Source organism: Cyprinus carpio, chromosome A16, assembly GCF_018340385.1.
Source record: "Cyprinus carpio isolate SPL01 chromosome A16, ASM1834038v1, whole genome shotgun sequence".
NCBI classification, from domain to species: domain Eukaryota; kingdom Metazoa; phylum Chordata; class Actinopteri; order Cypriniformes; family Cyprinidae; genus Cyprinus; species Cyprinus carpio.
Genome location: NC_056587.1, coordinates 14,608,791 through 14,630,962, shown reverse-complemented (window position 1 = coordinate 14,630,962; position 22,172 = coordinate 14,608,791). Strand labels below are relative to the sequence as shown.

General features: G+C 35.7%; 1 protein-coding gene across 12 annotated transcripts in view; it reads left to right on the top strand.

Annotated features, from left to right (window-relative positions):
• LOC109065034 (receptor-type tyrosine-protein phosphatase U-like) overlaps nt 1-22,172 on the top strand; it is a 190,772-nt gene that overhangs the window by 107,261 nt on the left and 61,339 nt on the right. For all 12 annotated transcript variants that reach the window (XM_042772875.1, XM_042772872.1, XM_042772871.1 and 9 more), the window contains exons 4-6: nt 8,570-8,645; nt 15,910-16,025; nt 18,988-19,162. In XM_042772875.1, the coding sequence (XP_042628809.1) occupies nt 8,570-8,645; nt 15,910-16,025; nt 18,988-19,162 (367 nt within the window). The remainder of the gene's footprint in view (nt 1-8,569; nt 8,646-15,909; nt 16,026-18,987; nt 19,163-22,172) is intronic.

The window sequence follows — 22,172 nt, the reverse complement described above, 5'->3', positions numbered from 1 at the left end:
ATAGCTGGTCCAGGCTAGTCTAAGCTATTTATCTGTTGGTCTAAGGTGGTCATTAGTAGGTTCAAGCTACTAATTAGCTAGTCTAAACTGGTAATTAGAATGTCCAGGAGAGTCATTTAGTCTAAGATGCTCATTATTTGGTACAAAAACTTGTCAAGTTGAGTCTGTGTCAAAGTTGGTTAACAGTTGGTCTCAGATGTTCATTAGTTGGTCGAAACTGGTCATTAGTTAGTCTAAATAGTTTTTAGTTATTCGTAGGTACAAGCTGGTCTAAGTTGGTTATCAGTTGGTCAAAGATGCTCATTAGTTGGTACAAACTTGTTGTTCGCTAGTATAAACTAGTCATTAGCTAGTCCAAGACTGTCATTAGTTGGTTCAAGCTGGTCATTAGCTGGTTCAAATTAGTGAACCATCTTGAAACAGTGATAAACAAACTACTAGCTAGTCATACTAGGTGATCGAAATGTTTTTGGAACATGGTGACTGGTCGACCAGCAGATTTTCCAATAGTAAATGCTTCAGAAATGCATGAATGTCAGACTCTAAGCGAATTTATTCATCATGTTTGCCTCGAAGTATGCCACAAATTAGCAATGTGACTGACAACTGTTGTAATCTCAATGGCAGGCTTAGTAAACTGGTTTTCGACTGCATGCCCATAAAGTTGCTGTGACACAAAGATAGTATTTCAGAGCTCCACCAACAGCAGCATACACAGGCATCCCTTTTCCTCACCATGAGGCATTACAAAACTGGTGATGGAGACTACTGTCTTATTAGTCATGCCCCTTGCACTGTTTAATTAGCATTGATCTTATCATGAATGTAGGTTAGTGCTGTAGGGCTTAGACAAACCCACAATATAGACCAAGATAATAGTGTTGACACGTCTTACTTAACTAGTAACCTAATTTCCCTACTGTACCATCACGTGTGAGACAAGTTGCTTAAGAAAAGACAACTCATTCACTCCTCCCATGCAGATTGATTGGTGTCAGTGGTCGGCCCGCCATTGCTATGGAGGAGCGATCAAGTCAAGTCACCTATAGGGCTTTATACAGTACAGATTGTGTCAAAGCAGCTTTACAGTGTTAAAGAGGAAAAATTTGTGCTGATAATGCAAGAGAACAATAGAAAACAGTCAGTTTATCAGTTCAATTTAGTTCATTGTTGATTCAGTGATGTCATAGTCCAGCTCAGTAAAGTTGTCTTCCAATATTGTCTGTGCAGTCAACAGTGTTACCAGAAATTGTGTCCCCAACTAAGCAAGCCAAAGGCGACAGTGGCAAGGAAACAAAACTCCATTGGTGACAGATATGGAGAAAAAAAACCTTGGGAGAAACCAGGCTTAGTCAGGGGGCCAGTGGGCAGTTGGCAGACGCAGGGGGCTTCATCAATAAATTCAATTTCTCCTTTCTGCAAACTCTGCGCAGCTGTCAGAAAGCAATTAAGTTGAGTAGTGTTCACTTTATCGAGAACTGTCAATCTCTCCAACCTAATTAACTTTCACATGCCAGAGAAAAGATGTGGCCTTCATGTGTAAATAATAGTCCTTGTGCCAGTCAACAAGATGTGAAGGTGGAGGGGACATGACAATAGGTGAATTGGTTGTGTTTTTGTACAGCTGCATGATCGATTCTGCATCGGTTTGAATTTTTCAGAGTGCACATGAAGAAAAGATGTTGTTTCTCCATAAACCAAGAAATTCTCCTGGTTAGCATGAGGCTGTCAGCTCTTGTTGGTAGGATGGTATAACCATCTGGTTCAAAAGGCATCCTCATTGATAGGTATTTAACAGTTGCTCTGTATTATTATGAAATATATTGTATGTCATTTTTTTAACTATTGCCGTTTTTAGTTATAAACTCTATGTGCTCTGAATAGCATACTGACTTACACAGTTACCAAAATTAAATTTCCAAAACTTTATTTTCATTTATTGTCTTTGGTTGATTGAAAACATAAATTTCAGTTTCAGTATTTTGGTAAAAACAACAACAACAACAAAAACGTTTACTAAAAAATGTAATTCCTATTTTATTTTAATTTTTTTTATTTTTTAAAAGCCTCTTAAAGATGATGTCACAGCTTAGGATAGTGGCTGCTAGTGTCTCTGCCAATCATGTTTTTTGTGATTATCTTCTTCAGGATCATTAGAATGCTGTCGCATTTTTGGTTATTATTATTATTTTTTTTTAGATAGACAGCTAATTAGCTAGCCATATGCCAATCGGCTTGAGGTAATCAAAGGCAGTAAGCTCAATGATTAGCTTGCAATCTGGCTGAAAAATAAGCAAAGTGTTTAATTTGACCATTTTTAGCTTCCTTTATATATATAATATGTTATGTGACAGTTTGCAAATGGATAGCTTTCTCCAGGTGTTATAGACCTTCTTGTGTGTTGATAATGGTACACTGTAAAACTCTGTTACTCTATAACTCAGCACAGCACCTTTAGTCTTTCATCATTAACAGTGAAAGAGTGTGTACGCAGAAAACTGTAGACATATTGCCTCTGTATTTGGAAACCAGTGGCTGAATGACTGCCATAATAGTTTGTGCATCTGATGAGATGATGAGCTTGCTCTTTTCAGCGTAGTTTTCTCACAGCGGGAGTCATACTAAATCACACTTTGGTCCTGGAAGATGGCAGAATGTCCTGATCAGTGGTGAAAGTAGAGCTGTGCCACAGTCTCAGCGGGTGCAACGTCAAGGCTGGTTTGCTAAAACTGAGCCAACAAGAGAGATCATTAAAGCTCAGTTCTAACATTTGTTATATTTTGAGGCAATTCAGACAATCTCTAATGGCAACAACTGTTCGACCCTTTAGCAGTTGCCTGTAATTAAATTCTGCCTATTTATGTGTGCTTACCTGCTTTTTTTCTTTTTCTCTTTATCTCTGTCTTCTTCAGACATCCCGCTGACTGTTTAGCTTTCCATTTTTTTTCGTTTTGAACCCTTATATTACCTCCTTTCATTCATTTTGCTGTTTCTCACATCTAGCCGGTGTCGTTTTTCACGGATAGTTTGGGTAAGCAAAAAGAAACAGGAATAGTTAATCTAAAAATGCTAATTCTCATTTCTTTCCAAAACTGTATGCAGTGGCTATCAAGCTCCAGATGTCAAGTCAAGTCACCTTTATTTATATAGTGCTTTATACAATACAGTCATGGACTACAGTGAAAAAAAGCATCATTAATGTAGTCCATGACACAATAGGCTTGTGTGAGAAACCAGTCAAAATTTAATGCATTTTTCACTTCCTGTATAAGCACTTATATTCTTTCCTCTCCGGCCAAAGTTTGCTGCTAATAATGGTGTGTCATGTTCGGTTTAAATTTAGTGCATTAGTCATGTGGTCTATTTTTTTTATAATGCTTTTATGGTTTTTTTTTTTTTTTTTTTAGCTTGACATCTCGAGGTCATTGTGAACTGTTGCTTTAAGGCAATATTCAAAAGAATCTACTCTAGTGTTCCACATAAAAAAGCACACAGGTATGAAAATAAGAGTAAATTTTTTTCAAGTCTGAGAGCATAACGAGGATTAATGGAGCTGTGTGCCCATCTCTGTGTCATCCTGGTCTTCTTCCTGAAACCCATGAGTCAAACCCATGAACTCTGTGAATTTGCCTTGAGGGTGTTCTTAGACCTTTGCTTTCAGACTCAAACAATTTTGAATCTCAGGCATTTTGCATGACCCCAGTTTGCCTTCCAGTGTTGTCTTTTGTGGAATGTACAGGAAACTGAATTTCCTGTATTCAGGAATGAGAATGACACCTGTTTCACACCGCAAGCTTGAGCTTTGCGTCAGCTTCATGTCATCGTAACTTCATTACTTCAGTGCTGTTCATGCTACGGTCCTGCTTGACGCTCATGCACTACTCCTGCTCCCGGTGTGAATGCTCTCATTTGTTAACATGCACACACACACACACACACACACACACACGCGATGATGTTCAAATATTATCCAGTGTTTGTATCAGTATCCTGTCTAGGTAGCTCATATGAGTGATTACTCTAGTTGAAGAGGTCCACTTCTCTTGAGAACATGGAAACTTTGTTTTTAAAGGAGGAAGTGAGTGCCTAAAGATCAGCAAATTCATACCCTGTGTTTCCCCTGAGCTGAAATCATTAAACTGATTATTTTCATGAAATTAAATCCTACCTTCATTTAACAAGGCCACCCAGGCTAAAATTCTATTTGGAAGGAGCTAATAGCCTCTTTGTTTAACTCTTGTTTTGCCTCATAATTAAGGGTTTCATGCAAAATAATGTTTGTTTCCTCATAACTGTAGTGAATGGATTTCTGGTAATGCATTTCTTATAAACAAGCCCACAGGTTGATTATTTTGACAATGCATTGTCCACATTGGTTGCTTCTTATTGTCTAAATTGAATTTGTCATAATTATGCTCTATTATTAAAGTAAACACTATGAAAGAATGGAAAGAGGGAGGAATCACCTTGAGTTTGAAATATTCGAGTTGAAATCTTCTCCATATGCCATGCTCACTCATATATTTCTGCTGTTATTGGTGAAGGTGTAATAGATAGTGGGAACTTGTTATCAAATATTAAAGATGTTATCGGGCCTGCCAGGACTGCCAAAAAGAATCTAGCTTCAGCCCATCCGCACCTCTCCCTCTGTGTATCGTTCTCTCTCTCGCTCACTTCTGTCTCTCATGGCCTTCCAATTAAATTCACATCACATCAACAAATCTGTCTGTGTATTTCTCTCTCCGCCATGTTGCACAACAAAGCTGAAGCCACGAAAGAGTAATTGAACCTGACACATTCTTAAGAAAAGGCACAAGAGTGTAAATAATAAAAATTGATGGTGGGTAGAAGAAAGAAATGGAAGACTTTAGAAGACATTAGGTCAGATCTATTAAAGGGGTGGTTCAGTGTTTTTTTTCTAGGCATGATTGTGTTTATGGGGTGCAATCTAACGTGTTAATGCTTTTTTATTATTTTTTAAATGCATTATTTTTCACATAAATTACATAATTCCACACCACTCTGTCCCTTATCTGAGAAAGGCGCTGATCATTTCCTGCTTTTATGAAGCCCCTCCCTCAGAAATAGGCGATGGTCTCTGATTGGTTATTTACATGCACCCCTAGTTTTCTCTTCCTCTTCTTTAAAGCAGCGCAGCATGGCCTCGCCCCCTTTGCTGCCTTTTCCTGAGGATGGGGTTTATCTGGGTTTGTTACGTCACAAACCCACGAAGTAACTTGTAGTCCCTACCAGCCGTTTTTGTAGGTATTAAACTGCCAGAATTTTAAAAGACGATTGAACTTTCAGCTTCGTAACTTTGCACATATTGTTTATGTTCAAACAGAACATTACACACTAACGTTAAAAAAGTGAAAACGCAATCAACCACCCCTTTAATAATAATAATAATGTAGATGAATAAAAGGCATTCCACCAGGATGAATTCATTGCTTGAGCAGTCAGGATAGAATGCATTTCATTTTGTGCTTTAGAGTCTCATTATTTTGATCTTGTCTCATTTTCATCTGTTGACAGAAAACATGCCGAACCAAGGAGTCTGTAATACCTGGAAAAAGTTATTTTGTTAGTATTTTTGTCTTTCCTCATGATGGCTTAGTTCTAGAGCCATACACAGCTGTTTTGGAATGGCCGTCGGAGAAAGATTCTTTTGGATCCAGATGGTGTAGTTACAACATCTACCAGCAGAAGCTAATTGGACCAAACTAATCAGCCAAACCTCAACCCTTTGGTCAGGATTGAAAAATTCTGAGGAGAGCTTGTCCTTGTTAGAGAGCCTGGTTTGTTTGTGTCTGTCCTCCTTGATTGCGCTCCTTCACATCTTCCTTCCCTCCCTCTCTCTCTCTCTCTGTGTCTGAGCTCCTCATTCATCATCTCATCAACCCCCAAATTTTACTTTGTGTATTTTGACCTTTTTTAACTGGTATGTCTAGCTGATTAGCTAATTAAAAAAAAAAAAGATTTTAAGCTTAGAATGATTTTAGAATGAATATAAGCCATCTAATGTAGCTACTCTATATAAATACTGCAGTTTGAAGTCAGGTGTAACAGTGAGTGCTTCAGAAACAAGGTGAAGGCTTCAAGTGCAGTATATAATTTTAATAAAACAACGCAACAAGAGTAAATACAGGAATCAAGGAAAAAATCCAACACAGTGTAATCTGGAACAAAGGGCAACACAGGCAGAGCAGAACTGAAAACAACTCACAGCACATGCACAGGCGACGAGACCAGTCAAAGAACACCAAAAACACAAGGGCTTATATACAATAATAATATATAACTATAATAATAATAATTAACAAACAAGACACAACTGGGAACAATCAAACCAATGACAAGGGGAAACAGCTAACTACAAACTAAAAGTCCACACAAAAGCCAAGTAACATAAGATAGGAATCATGACGTCAGGTTTTAGAATTTATGTAATTAGATCATAATAGTCATAATAGGAATTGGTAGTTGAATTGGACAGTCATGCTTCATATATTGTAGGAAAAGTAGGATACATTGAGCATATTTGTTTCAATTGCAAAATATAGTTACTGTAGATAAAACCAGTTACAATTTATTGTAATTCTGCAACTGGGATTGAAAATATTATAATATAGTTATTTATAACATTTTTAAATAGATTCACACTCTTCAACTAGATTGATTGTTGGTCATTTAATAATAATAATAATAGTAATAATAACAACATTTAAAATTATAATTATTATTAATGACAAAAACAACAACATTATTATTATTACTATTAGTAGTAGTAGTATTTTATAATAGAGTTAAGAATTGTGGTCATCCTTTAGGAATTTTGTATATTTTTGGACACTGTAAACATTAAAAAAAGGTGATAAATAATTAAAATCTATTGATCTCTAGTGATAAGTTTATTACAATGATTGCATCTTTCTGCCTTGTTAATTGGAAAAACACACACGCACACATATACCTCTACTGCTTTGAACCAGTAATGCACTGCTACCACAATTCTTGCTTATAGAAGGAATATAGAGAAGGTCATCTTCTTAACAGAGAAACATAAGATTCAACTCAGCCTTGCATTTCCATACTCAGAAAACCTCCTCACTCATTTTTTATGTCCATCATAAATCAGAGACATTTGTTCCAAGTATATATTCTCCAGGGGGAAGTAGTCACTGATTATAATAAATGTGATACGAGTAGAGGATTTTAATAGTGTAAGAGCGCCTCCGTAGAAATGTGTGATTTTGTCTTTTGGTTCGGGGGGCTGATGGCATGTGAGCAGCGTCACACCCGTGAAATGGTGGGGAAAAGTCAAAAACACATTTCTGAGTAATCTCCCGTTGCATCATCTTGCAGGTCTGGTGTCGGTTTATTGTGGTTATATGGCAGTCCTTTCCAACAGGAGATTAAAGTCGGGTTACTGAGCCTGAGCCAGCGCTGGTTGTATATCCTGCTGTCTGGAGTCACTTTCCTCCTCTTTTCCTGCAGTTGAAAAGAACATTTGGTCATAACTGTGATTTGCTTGGTTACTAGACAGTAAACAAAAATAGTTTATTTTTTTGAAGCAATAACTTCAAGCGTGGGCAGCCAAGCAGACCACTGTTGTGAAGAGCAAACATGGCCTCTATACTCTCGATGTGTAATAACATCTCATCACTGTCGTTCGCACAATATTGATTTGATTTCATTACACTGAGCGACTGTCCTTTGCTCATAGCCTTTGGCGAGTGTGGAGCCTCTTTCCAGGTCCCCAGGGACTCGTGCCCCTTTATGCTCACATTATGAGCTGGTGTGTATGCGTGTGTGCAGCATGCTGAATGAGAGCCATGTGTCACAGTGCATGCAGGCCTCCTGATGAAGCCATTATTTCCTTTAGGCCTCAGGGACCCTTACTGAAGTTGGCATCTATTTTCTCTCTCTTTCTCATTCTTTTTACTTGCTTTGGCATCCTTTTTCTTGTTTTTTGTTCTCTCAATGACTGTCAAAATGTTGTGTAAAAAAGAAAACTCAAAATGCCGAAACAATGAATGATGCATTTTGCTTGCTTGACAGGATCGTCCCGGTCTGCTTTGTTTTCTCTCATTATTTCTTTATTTCATTATTTTGTTAATGTAAGCTTAATGAAAAACATTGAAAATGTCAGACAGTAGTTAAAATCTAGAGCAGACAGCCCATTAAAACAACTTTTGTGAGTTTAATAAATACCACTTGGTGCTCATGAATATACAAGGCATCACTCACTAAACCAAAAAATGATGTATTTACACTGTACATATTAAATACACTGCAGCAATATTTTCTTATTTGATATTATTTAACATCTGAACAGCCTTAAAATAAGATTTTACTTGAAGCTGAATGGATTAAGAGAATGGACTAATTAAACAAGATGTGAATTTAGAAAATATATCTTGAATTAAGATAGTTTCCCCTTTTGCAAGACTTCTGCTCTGTACAATCATTGTAATTTCACTACTTAATGTGAATGTTAAAGCTACTCAATTTAAAACCCAAATACATTTTTGCAGGTCATGTTTACCTCTCTTATTTTTATTTTCAGATATTGCTAGAGGCGACTGTGGACCGCAAAGGCTACATTGCAGTTGATGACATACTCCTGTTGAACTACCCCTGTTGTGAGTAGCACATAACTGTCATTATAGTGTGGGAGTGTGTTTAAACAGCATGAAAATTTGAAGGTCTGTACAAATCTGGGATCACATATGCCTTTTCAGGGATGTAATATGGTTGTCTGTCTTTGCTATTTTGAGCCAATATGCTATATATATATATATATATATATATATATATATATATATATATATATATATATATATATAAATATATATAAAAAACAACAAAACTACAACATTGTGTCATTTGCATTGAGATGTACTTCTCAAAGGATAAAAATATGCTATTAATTAAGTATTTAAAATATACTGCCTTTATGCTGTTTCTATGATAATTTGGAGATTCAATGTAAAAATATATTTGATTACAAATTTTAAGTGCAATTCATGATTAATCATGATTAATTACAGAAAAAAAATGTGATTAATTAAGCTGTGTTAACGACCTGCTGGATGCACATTATCCCACTTATTACATGGCTACTTGCCACATAAGTAAATAATTAGAGATGAAAAATTGATTCGAGTTGAAATATTTGAATGCAAAGCTTCCGTGAAGAAAGCAGTTGTTAGCAAGCGGCAAGTTCAAATAACAGGATGACATAATTAAATAATTGTACCCATAATATTGATTTGAGTTGGAATATTTTATCAACTAACCAAACGCATAGCATAGTTTCAGTTACCCACATGAGCCTCTGGTATGAGCTTTCACTGGTTGTTATCCAGGAGTAACATACCTCAGAATGTCATGACTGACCAATCAGAATCAAGTATTCCACAGAGCCTTTTAATGGTTTTTTTATTTTAATCAGATGACAGCACTAATACATAATAAATTATATTAAATGTTAATTAAATGTATATTGCCAGCATGCACTCTAGAAATGAGCGTCCACCATTGACAAAATTCAGATAGTTTAACCACTAGTTTATAGTAGCTTTTCTAACCCGAAACTCACTTCTTTCAGCTGTGACACATCAAGATTTACACTGCTCTTATATACAGTACAACTTTCTCAAGTTCATCTACCTATGCAGGTCCAGTTCCGCACAGATTCTCCTGATGGATCTGTAAGCACACTTAATTTGGATATCAAAGACACTTTTGTACCCAAATTCACCTTTCATCCTTGTTTCAGTCTCTACACTGGCTTTTGGCTTTACAGCTACAGCAGGGTACAGCTACATTGTTACTTTGATGATGAAAAGATGTGAAAAGTCTCAGGAACAAGTTTTTTATGTAGCCCCATCACACTTCATTCCAATTTTAAGTCTGCTTTATAAGCTTGCACAGCGTCTATAGCATGATTTTGTAATATGAATGATTCATCAGTGCAAACTCCAGAGAAGTTTGTAATTTGGATAATGTTAACCAACAGCCAAATAACTATATAGTCAACTAAATGTGACTGAATGATACATGTAACTGATTTTCTCAGGAGGAAAATCTAAGAAGCAGAAGACTTAAGCAAGTCTCCTTTTGCACCCCATTAATTTTTTCTGGGAGAAACAATTGAAGTATATCAGCTAGTTCAGTTATTTTTATGCCTGTGGTACTGTTCAACATTTACTATGCTATGCTTGCATCAGTATGCTGCATATGTACTGCATTAGTTAGTGGGAACATGAACCCTGCTGGCTGCTGGCATGCTGAGATAGCTTGCTAGCTGCCGGACATGGTAGAAAACAAACAGATCAGAGTGGGGAGGAGTTGTTGTGGTGGAGTGTATGATGTGTTCGGCCCTCCAGTGCAGTGAAGTCTCTGAGTGTAAGGAGCTGTGATGTCTTTTATTGCCGAGGGGAAGAGTAGAAATCCTTTAAACCTCCCTAATCCAGGAGAGCTAGACATTTGATTTAATATGCCGACTAAGACTGGAAGTTAATGTTGTAATGGTTAGTAGTGAAGACTGGTTTTTATTAAAAAAAAAATAATTATGTATTACTTACAGAAATGGTAGAACTGGATATGATAATTTTTTTTTTTTTGAATCATCAACTTGAATCATTGATATCATTTCTTTTGCACCAACCACCTATCATTTAGTTTAAAAAGGTGCTAACGTTCTGTAAATCATTGCCATTATTTTCAGCTTTTTAGACTTAGCCTATATATTATTAAAGTAAGATTTTTTTGAAAGAATTAATACATTTTGATTAATCAAAGACACAAAAATCTTATTTAATTTTAACTGTCACCGTCCCTTATACGGGATGCCTAAATTTACTTCACTATATTACAATTAAATCCTAATCTCATCTTGGAAAGGTCTAAGACTCCTAAATAGATATTTTGCCAACTTTTTTTTGTTAAAATTTATGTAGGAAAAGTAATAGTTTAATTTATGACGAGTGCACCCTCAAAGTTCTGACCTTTGTCTAAAAAAAAATAAAAAAAGGTATTTTTCGTTGCCTTTTTCTCTATCACACTTGAGAAATCATCAGAAATTATATATCAACTGAAAACTTTAAATCTCAAAATTCATCCTTTGAAACCCATTTTAAAATCAGACATTGCATTACCATGAAAATGCTACATCAATATCATGTTACAAAATGTTTTCATTCATGAATTATACAAATTTAAGTTTGGATCATGCACTTTACAAGTCTATGTTTAAAAATGGGAGTGACAGTTAAGGGGTTAAAAGTGACAGTAAGGTCATTTATGTTATAAAAGATTAGTTTCAAATAAATGCTGTTCTTGTAGAACTTTATTTATCAAAGAATCCTGAAAAATTATGGTTTCCACAAAAATGTTATGCAGCACAGCTATTTTCAACATTGATGATAATATTAAATGTTTCTTGAGCATGCTGTTCTTGTAGAACTTTATTTATCAAAATTATCTATCTATCTATCTATCATCTATCTATATATCTATCTATCTATCTATTATATCTATATCTATCTATCTATATCTATATATATATATAAGTATATATGTGTGTGTGTAAATATGTATGTGTGTGTGTGTGTGTGTGTGTGTAACATTTATTTTAACTTGTATTGATATTTTACAGTATTACTGTTTTACTGTATTGATCAAATAAATGCAGCCTTGGTGAGCATAAGGCTGCAAGTAACATCAGAAAGCAGCTAGTAAATATGTCTGTGTACATTTTCTATTGATCTTGGCATCATTTTTTTATTTTTTTTATCAAATGATGATAAATGTTAGACAAGAGTGCTGTTAGCGGTCTTTTAAAGTGCACGGCATTTTCAAGAGCTGATTCAGGTGTTTAGATCTCTGTAGTATAATGAAGATATGCAGTCCGAGTGAAGTATGCCAGATCATCGCAGTACACCGCTAAATGCTCCCAACACCAAACACCCAGAAACAACCTAAAATTCAGAAAATTGGGAATTTGTCATGCGTTTTGCATTTTAGGCCATGTTTGTGTCTAATTTGCATAATTTCTGAATGAATAGGGTGCTAGAACAATGCAGACTGCGTGTGTAAATAAATGACACAGCGGGTGTAATTAATTCTTAGTGAATTCTCCCTTATCTGACTGGCTTTTATTAAAACAAGCTGCCTTATATGATAACATTACTGTATATTTATTTGAGAGCTGTGAGCCTTTTCTAAGATTAATTCAAAAGGCTCAGACAGCACAATTATCAGCTGTAATTGTTAGCGATGTGCAGAAATTTTAGTTTTAGTGACCAGCCATTAGGGACCGCAAAGATGCGGTCTTCGCTCAAAGTTAACAATCCTTTTCACAATCTCTGAGGGGCATCTTAACAATTTCAAGGCTTCATAAAACTGTAGTGATATTTATACATATTTAAACAGAGAAAACTGACAAAGTACTATTAGATGGTAATAAAGTGCAATTCCGAACAAGCAAATCAACAGATGCTGTGGTCATGAAAGCTCATCTCTACTGAGTCTCGTAACACCCTCTTCCTTCGCCCCCCTCCCCACTTCCTGCAAGTGGCAGATGGCATCATCTAAGCCCCACTGTGCACATTAAATAATTAAAACTCTCATCAGGACCTGGACATACATTGTCAAGAGTGGCATTGGGCCAGACTGCGGAAATCACTATTTGGCAAGACAAGTCAAAAAGGAAAGGAAGGCAAAAAGAGCAGAAAGAGTGAAAGAGAAGATTTCTATGCAATTCAAGAGAGGGTGTGGTTTCTTTACTTTTTATTCTTCACGCAATTATGTTTTTTTTTTTCTTCATTACTTTAGTGTTGAGGCAACTGCAATATGTACTATTCAAAGACATTAGGATACAAACATAATATTTTAAACCTATTCAATACTTTTGCTGCAACATGTAACAGATTTTCCATCCCTTTTCATACTTTCTTGCCTTGTGATTCATGTTGGCTCATAAAAACATGAATTGAGCATCACACAGTGGCATTCCATCGAACATGTGGCCACCTGTGGACTACAAACAATGTAGCCTTGTCCTCTGCCTGTTTTTACAAAGAAGATAAATAATACAAGCTCTGGGTGGATGTACAAAACAGCATTCTCTGTAATATCAGACCTTATATCCAGTTTATCTGCTTTGATTGACAGATTTTAGATGTGTGCATTGTGGGTAGGTGGTTTACAGTGATTTTATATACATCCTGCTAAAGCAGGAAGCGATTGCCAGAGTGGAGGAAAGCCCTGTGGTCACAGAAGGCAAAATGATTTAGAACCCCAACACAAGCCTGCAAAATCTAACCAAGACAGCCTTGTTATGAAACCTGCAGTATGGGATAAAGATCATTATGCTTCTCTCTTTACTGCATCATAAGAAAATCAGCCAAAATTTAAACATTTACATTGAAGATTATGGAATGAAGCAACTTCGCAGACCAAAACATTAACGGTTTCTTTGAAACTATAGTCTATAATGAAAGGAACAGTTCGCCCAAAAATGAAAATTTGCTGAAAATGCCATCCAATATGTAGATGAACAGAATGTAGATATAGATTTAGATGAACAGAACTTTATTATTACATCACTTGCCCACCAGTGGTTCCTCTACAGTGAATGGGTGCCGTCAGAATGAGAGTTGAAACAGCTGATAAAAACATCAAAATCCACAGGTAATCCAAACAACCCCAATCCACCAGTTATGTCTTGAAATAAACGTGTTTGTAAAAAATCCATCAAGATGTTTTCAACTTTAGACTGGTGCTCTCGGCACCAGTGCACAGTTCAGTCAATGTTTTAGTGTATTTTCAGTTGTAAAAGATTTTGTTGGTGGATTATGATGCAAGAGTGCAACAGATGGACCTTTTTCCTGGAGGGAGCATTATTATGGATTATGAACTGGTATTTTGGCCAGAAGTGATGTTTAAAGTTAAAATGCCTTAATGATGGATTTGCTTATTACAAACACACAGCTTTTTACTTCACAAAATTGTAATTGATGGTTGTGTGGATTACTTGTGGATTATTCTGACGGCACCCATTCAGCATGTGATGTAATGCTAAATTTGTCGGAGCATTGAAAGTGAGTTTCATCACTTATCACCATGCAAATAGAAAATGTTCAGTAGTTCAAAATATTAAATTATACATAAACCGTACACTGTTTAAGTACCAGTCAGACTGTCAGATGAGCAGGGCTGGCTGCAGTTCCCATAGGAGCTCTTCGCTATCTGAGACTAAACAGTGCTAACAACCACATGAAGCAATTTGTGTTGCCTGAGGGCCTTTTTACATCTGACACCCATTCAATGAACTGGTATGTGTGTGTGTGTATATATATATATATATATATATATATATATATATATATATATATAAGAAATCTGAAAAGTTTAATTTATACATCCACAGCTAGATCCAGTGCAAGCCAGATAGAATAGAGCCTATGTTTATTTGTGTTTATTTTTTAACCTTTTGCTCATGCCCTCCTTCTTGTTTTTGTAGACTTTCAGCACTTGAATGAGTGGTGTATAAATTGGTTTCTTTATGCAGTATATTTTGTAATACTAAGTGCAGAATATGTATGTAATGTCTTGACAGCACTATGTCTCTTCATAGGGGTGTTTTTGTGCACATTACATTGCGCCTTGCAGCAATCCTGCACCTGTATTTTCTCGTGGGGATCAATAAAGTATTTCTTTATCTATGCTATTTATCTGTTCCTTTTTTCTTTTTATCCTGTCTAATCCAGACTCTTTATATTCAGTTACAAAAAAAGAAAAATAATAAAATGTCTTCAAATTCATAGATATGACTTTTAAATTCAAAAGGTCATATTGCAGTTTAGATGAACTGAGGCCTTGCAAAATTCGATTACGTTTAAAGGGAGCTCAGAGTACCAAGAACCACAAATGCTAGAGGGAGATTATCTAGACCTTATATTGTAGGGTTCAAGAGTCTCACATACAGGCAAGGAAACACCCCATATGAGGAATTATTTCACAGTGATTAACTAGCCAATCAAAGTGGAACAAATCATCATTTCTGGTCACTAGGAGATCGCCTACCTGCATTTGAAGTCCGCATGAAGTGACATTCACAATGCATTTTACACCAGAAAAAAAGATATGTTTGAGTATTTAAATAGAGAAATGTAGGGCTGGATTTGATTGGATCATAAAAAGAGGATGTTACGTACTTGAATGGAGCCAGCTGGTGCAGGCGCAGACTTATACACGAAATATGTATTAAAAAGGTAAAGTAGAGCTGTCATAAAACTGCACAGGTACACAAAGGTTAAGGATCCAGATGCAATACAGTATTTATCAAAGTCTAAAAACAGGCAAAGGTCATAACATGGGCAATCAGTCCTAACAATAACAGCAGTGTTGACTTTAAGCAGCTTGTACAGTGTAAAAGTTGGGTTAGTATCAATGGACTACTGTATGTACACTTGTATTTTTTTGTTTTTGAAATGTTTTTAAAAGAAGTATATTATTAGCACCAAGTCTGCATTTTTTTTTAATTAATCAAATATACAGAGGAAAAAAAACTTATATATATATGTATATTATATATATTATAATGTATATGTATATTTTAAAACATAATGATAGCAAACCTGAATTTACTGCAGCCAATACTCCAGTCTTTGTTGCCACATGATCTTTCAAAAATCAAAAGGTTTTGTGAAAACAATGATTTTAATAAATAGAAATTTCAATAGATTATTTGAAGCAGAAATCTTTTGTAGAATTGCAATTGTCTTTACTTTCACTTTTGATTAATTGCTGAATAAAAATATTAATTTCTTTAAAAAAGAAAATTTTCTGATCACAAACTTTATTATTATACTGATCCCCTTACATCTTTGTTTTCAGATAAAGCCCCTCATTTTTCCCGCCTGGGAGATGTGGAGGTCAATGCTGGACAAAATGCCACTTTCCAATGTGTGGCAGCTGGACGTCCCTCTGAAGCAGAGAAGTTTCTGTTGGAGGTGAGTATAGATTGATTTTTATGTTTTTGTGAGAATAATCAGGTTTTGTCAAATTCAGTAATAATTAGCTAAAGGCTGAGGTTGCTGTCCGTTGTGACTTGCTGTAAGTCAATAAAATGAACACCAAACAGGCTCAAAGCACCTGAATGTTCATTTTTAAAATGGCAGGTTTTGTAAGTAAAGTTTAGGAACATTTTTGTTCAGATTGACTTTGTTCTTAAAGCTACTCCTGTTCCTCAGATGAGATCAGAGGCAATATTTATAAAATCAGAATTCATTCTCTTTGTCATTTAGTTTTACCCAAAACCTTTTAGTTACCAGTTTATATTAACTTTCAGTCTTCAAAACAAAGCCATATAGAACTAAACCGCTTCGCTGTCCATTATATAACATTATACAATATTTTATGTGTAACATTGTCTTTGGAAGAAGCATTTCATACTGCCTTCGGACAGCTGAAGTTTCTGGCATCAAAGGTGGAATTATTATTTTCATTTATTTTTATTTCATTTTAATAATATATACTGTATATCCTCCCATTCAAAGGTTTGAGGTAAGTTCTATTTTTCTTTTTTGAAAGAAATTAATGCTTTTATTCAGCAATAATACATTAAATTGATCAGTCTTATTATTTTATAATTTTGTATTCAGCAAAGAGTCAGTAAAAAAAAGGGGTCACAGTTCAGACAAAATATCAAACCGCACAGCTGTTTTCAACATTGATAAGAAATATCTCTTATACACGCAATCAGCATACTTAAGTTAAATATATTCAAATATGATATTTAAATTGTAAGCTAGTAATGTTCCACAATATTACTGTTTATGCTGTATTTTTGATGTAATAAATGCAGCCTTATAGTGAGCATTCGAGACGGGTTTCAAAAACATTAAAGCTTATAAATCTTACAAACCCCAAACTTTGGAATGGAAGTGCATAAATAGTCAAACTGCGTGTATTATTTAAAAAATAAATAGATAAAAAATATATAGTTTTAGTGCATTTTTCTTTTTTCCCAATTACGTTTCCTGTTATTTTTAACAACAGGTATGTCAGCTAATACCAGACAGATGCATATGTAATGCATGGCACTCTTATTCCAAACAGTGTGTTCACAGCTCTCTTATGTTTATCCTCCGTGTTTGCCTGTCTGGCAGTTCACTGAATGTGATTGCTAGGTTGAATAAAGAAAGAGTGGCTCTCAAAGCCAGATGATTGTATGTTAGGCTTTATTTTGTGCGAACCTCAAATTTGCAGCCATTGCCCACACATTACCCCTGCATTCAGGTCTGGTTTGTGTGGTCTTGAACCACATTGAAAGCGTAAACAATGTAGCAGCCCCATAATAAACAAACACACATAGTTGTGTAACAGCCGCAGAACTCCTTCTTCCGTTAGTGCTTTCCGTTCCGTTTCTTTGCACTCTCAGCGCTCATTTTATGCACTTGGTATTCAGAGATGGGAAAAAGGGAATGCATTGATGTCTTGGATGGGTGCTATTCACACCACTGTCTCGCTTAAATTACCTGAGCCGCAGTGAAAGGTTGCTGTTATCAAGTGTGGTTGTGTGTGAGAGACGTGTCTGGTTCCTCACAAAGCTCCACGTAGCAATCCCTGATACTCAGCGGAGTGCAAGACTTTCAAGACTTATTTATTTTTGGTCCTTAATCAGATGAATCATACTTTGGTGTCCAATGCGTATGGCTCATCTTTCAAAATAAACTGAAGCTATTCACTGTCATTCATCTGAATGAAACTGTGTCATTGCTGCACTTATAGTAGTATATGCAATGTTTATTTAGTCAGATTTTAAATGCAAATATTGCCAATTATTGCAAACATATGAGATGTTCGTGCTGTTCTTGAATAGTGAATAGTAAAATTATTTGAGTATTGTTTATATACATTTATGGTATTTATTAAATTTTTCAATCAGATATTCTTTTTTATTTTAAATTTAGTTTTCATGTCTATTTGGCTTTAGCTTATTTTAAGTAATTCTGGTCTTTGATCTTATTTCAGTTAGTTTCCAAGGCAATATTTCTACTTGAAGAGAAGGTTTTTCATGTGATATCAGTATTTGTATTTTATTTTGTTTTATTTCAGATTTATTTCAGTTAACAAACATTTTTTTAACAGTTTTCTGCCTTCAAGCTCCAAAAATTATTGTTATAAAATAAAAGTAGCGCAGTAGAAAAAAGCAGAAAAAAAGTGTGTGTGAAGTGAAATAAAAATTCACACTATTTACTTTGTTAGTGCACATTGCATGTCTTGAGGTGAACTGTTAATCTGTGCAAGTTAATCCACAGAAAAATAAAATAGTTTGTCTTGGTAATATTTCATCAAAATCTAAACATTTACTTCTGCTCTGGAATGGAATTCCTTCTCTGATGAAGTCAGTTTGATGGCTTTGGCAGAATATCCTTAACCACGCTCCTCTAACTGTTAGTTTTCTGCGAGCGAGAGGTGGAGAGGAGGTGTGCTAAAATAAAGCCCTCTCTTTAATATTCTGTTTCAGTTAGAAATATGTCAAAATACTGAAGTAAAGACGACCGCAACTTCCGGTTCACGCGGACTTTAAAGTTGTTGACTGAAAATGTTCCATCCCATCATAATTGTATCCTTATTTAAATTTTGCACATTGTTATCAGTTATGGGACACACACAAACTTTTAATGTTTTCACCATTGATTTTCAGAGAACTACTTGTTCTTTAATTGTAAATGTGGATGTGTTTCTCACATGCAACTATAAGAAGACTTAATATGTTATAATAAGCAGTCATATGGGCTATTTCTCTGATGGTTTTATAGTGTTTTTGTCCTTTTTGCAGCTTGACAGTGCATATTGATAACGTGCTTTACAGAAGAGAAAATTATAAAAACATACAAGTACTGTACTTGGCAGCATGTGCTTGGTGACTAGGCTGTAGCGTGTTTTCATGTTTTTCTTCTTTTCTAGCGGCACAATGGTGAAGTGTCTTCAGGTGGTTCTGTCAAGCACTTAGGCCGCAACCGCTTCTCAGTGTCCTTTCAACTGGAGGGTGTCCAGAAGCCAGAGCAGGACCTCTACCGCTGCGTCACGCAGTCCTCCAGATGCTCAGGCGTCTCCAACTTTGCTGAACTCATCGTCAAAGGTGAAGAGCATGTTTTCTTTCCTTCTTTTGTCCTTTCTGTCTTCGTTTGACCACCCATAATGTGCACATCACGACATAATGGGCTTCTGGCGAAATCTGTGTCATTTTATTATTTTTTCATTATAGCCTTGCATTCTCACATCTTATGCTCTTTTGTCCTGAAATTGTCAGTTCAGGAAGAAGGATGTCCGGTATGTGTGGAGTGTTGTACTAGCAGACTTTTGCTGGCAATTGGTATTTAGGAAAGCTTAAAGGGGTAGTACACCCAAAAAGGATAATTCTGACTTTATTTATTCCCCCTTAACTAATTCCAAACCTTTATGCTCAAATTTTTGTTTGTTCAGTACAAAAAAGTTTTTTTTTTTTTTTTTGTCCTTTTTTAAGCTTGACAGCTTGTGGTCACTATAAACTATTGAAAAGTCCTGTCTAAAGATTCTTTATAAATATATTGTTTTGTGTTTCATGAAATAAAAAACAAAACAGCATACAAGTTTTGAACAACATGAGGATTAAATCATTACAACATTTTCACGTTAACTCTCTGAATCTGTGAAATTCTGTATATTTGTATTAGGGCTGTCAGTTGATTAAAATGTTTAATTTAATTAATTGCATGATGTGGCAAAATCGAATTAATCACATATTAAATTAGGCTGTGAAAATACCTCCAAAAGATAATTTAAAGGCATCATTGTGTTAAATGTTAAACGTATCAAGTAGACATTACAAAAAGTAGCTTTAGAAATAAATATTTTAATTCAATGTAAATTTATTACACATAAAACTTCTTTTATTGAGTACATCAAACAGTGATTAACACACATATTAACTCTTTATTTACTTGCTGTCCACTCCTGCATCATGTTTGTCGACAGTCATACGGGGCATGAACATATATGGCCCCAATATGAAAAATATCCTGCATCATGTTTGTCAACAGTCAACTGTATGAAAAATAGGATGACATACAGGTCTTTGTTGTTTTTCCATGACTAATTTTTTTTTATAGTATATAAAGTATGGGGGGACTTAGGTTGCACTGAACATAATAATCATGATGATTCAGGGGTTTCTTTAGCATCATATTTGAGCAAAGCAAAAGTAATTTCAACCATATAACTTGACATCTGCCCATCAGCCTGCAGTGGCAGCTTTCTGTGTCCACCTTTTAAACCCTGGTCAGATTGATATCCCCTAAGCAGAAAGAAAAGTCAGGTGGAATAAGGATAGGGAAGGATGGAGCCACGTGGGTTATTCAGCATCCGTCCTCATGACATACTGAGAGAGGTTATGAGACAGCACCATGCTAATCCTATTGATAAATGTAGCGGCACGGATTACGGTGAGTTTAGAAATACAGCTTTACTGTATGCTACAATGTGACCTAGAAGCACAGCTTTATAAACCTTCAGACTGTTTTCTTTAAATGTCGTCATGACAAACCAGAAATGAATAAATCACAGGTAAGACCCTCAGAGATCCTAAAAGAGCACTTATAGCTATTCAATTATTTGTACTCCCCCACACTGTTTATTTTTTTAACTCTGAAGCCCCCACAGCAAAGCATTTTGCTTTCTTCACACCTAAATCACAGAATAAAATTGTGGAGTTTCAAGTTCATCTTGATTCAGACATGATCCGAAAGTGGTTTGGTTTACTTTGTTTTTTTTTAACCAGTTGTGAACATAGAAGATGGGAATCATCCCTTTTGTTTAGTTTTCTTTCATTTGTTTACTTTCATTAGTTTTTTAATTTTATTGTTATAGAATTTTATTTGTTTTCTTAAAAATGTTTTTTTGTTGTTGTTGTTTTGTTTTTTTTTGCAATCTGAATTCGTCTCTCCTAAGAAAAATCGCCCTTGTTGTATACAGTAGGTAGCACTTCTTTTCCCCGGCAAATAACCTTCTCATTTGCATGGTTTTCTTGCTAAAGCGATTGGATAAGAGCGCCTGCTAAATGCCTTAAATGTAACTATATTCCGCGGTAAAACTGTTAATGTTCTCAGGATTTTGTCATCAAATTCAAAACTCATTTAACATGCACTGTTTCTAGCAGACTGACTAATCAAATGTTCAGGAAAGTGCTCGATACAAAGCACTTGCTCTTGTGGCACTTGTCACACTGACTCATTACAACTTCATCATTATATTTTTACCAAAGCCGTAGGCATAATCCACTTGAGAACATCGCAATATGAAGCATAACTTATAATGAGACCTGCTTGCACCTGTGTCTCTATGTTAGAGAGCTTTAAAGCCATTTCCGATTATAGCTGCAATCCTTCAGCAGCATGTTATTGGCATTGCTTTCTTGATGGCTTTTACTTCGATAGGAGGTCCTATTTAAAATGCATTACTGCACCTCAGTTAAGCACGGCAGATTGGCCCCATCAGACGAGTCCATAAAGCTATAGGCCTACATGCTAGCACGGCAGCGTTGACGCAAGCTCATTACGTTCACCTTTGTTTTCCCTTCCCTACACTCTGATCTTCTCCTTGTCTTTTCCAAACTGCCCTCCCACGTTTGCCCCCACTAACGAGAGGCTAATCAGTCCTTTAATTAGCTTGATCAACTCATTTCACAACTCACTGTTCCTCAATGGGCCCATAGATTACATAACAACAGGGCTAATGCAGAGGAGCCAAAGGGCTAATGAGAATTGTTCTCAGTCAGTCAGTAAGGTTCAGATCTGTTTTTCGCAGTGACTCTGAACTCTACTCTGGCGAAAGAAGCTTTCTCAGGGTGAAATTATTCATCTGCCCTAACCAACGCTGGATAGAGGGAGAATCGCAGAGACGGCCCATTTTTATGTCTCTTCGCATATGAAAGCAGAGTCTAAGTTGACTTTATATTATTCTCTGAGCCTTTCTCTGACAGACAAGATGAGTTTTATTATCCCCTGCCATCTCTTATTCCTCCCAGCAGAGGCGTTCTCTGTCCCTAGCTGGATATTTGCCATCTGCAGCTGGCCCTGAGAGAGAAAGCTTGCAGACACAGCAGACCCGAAGAT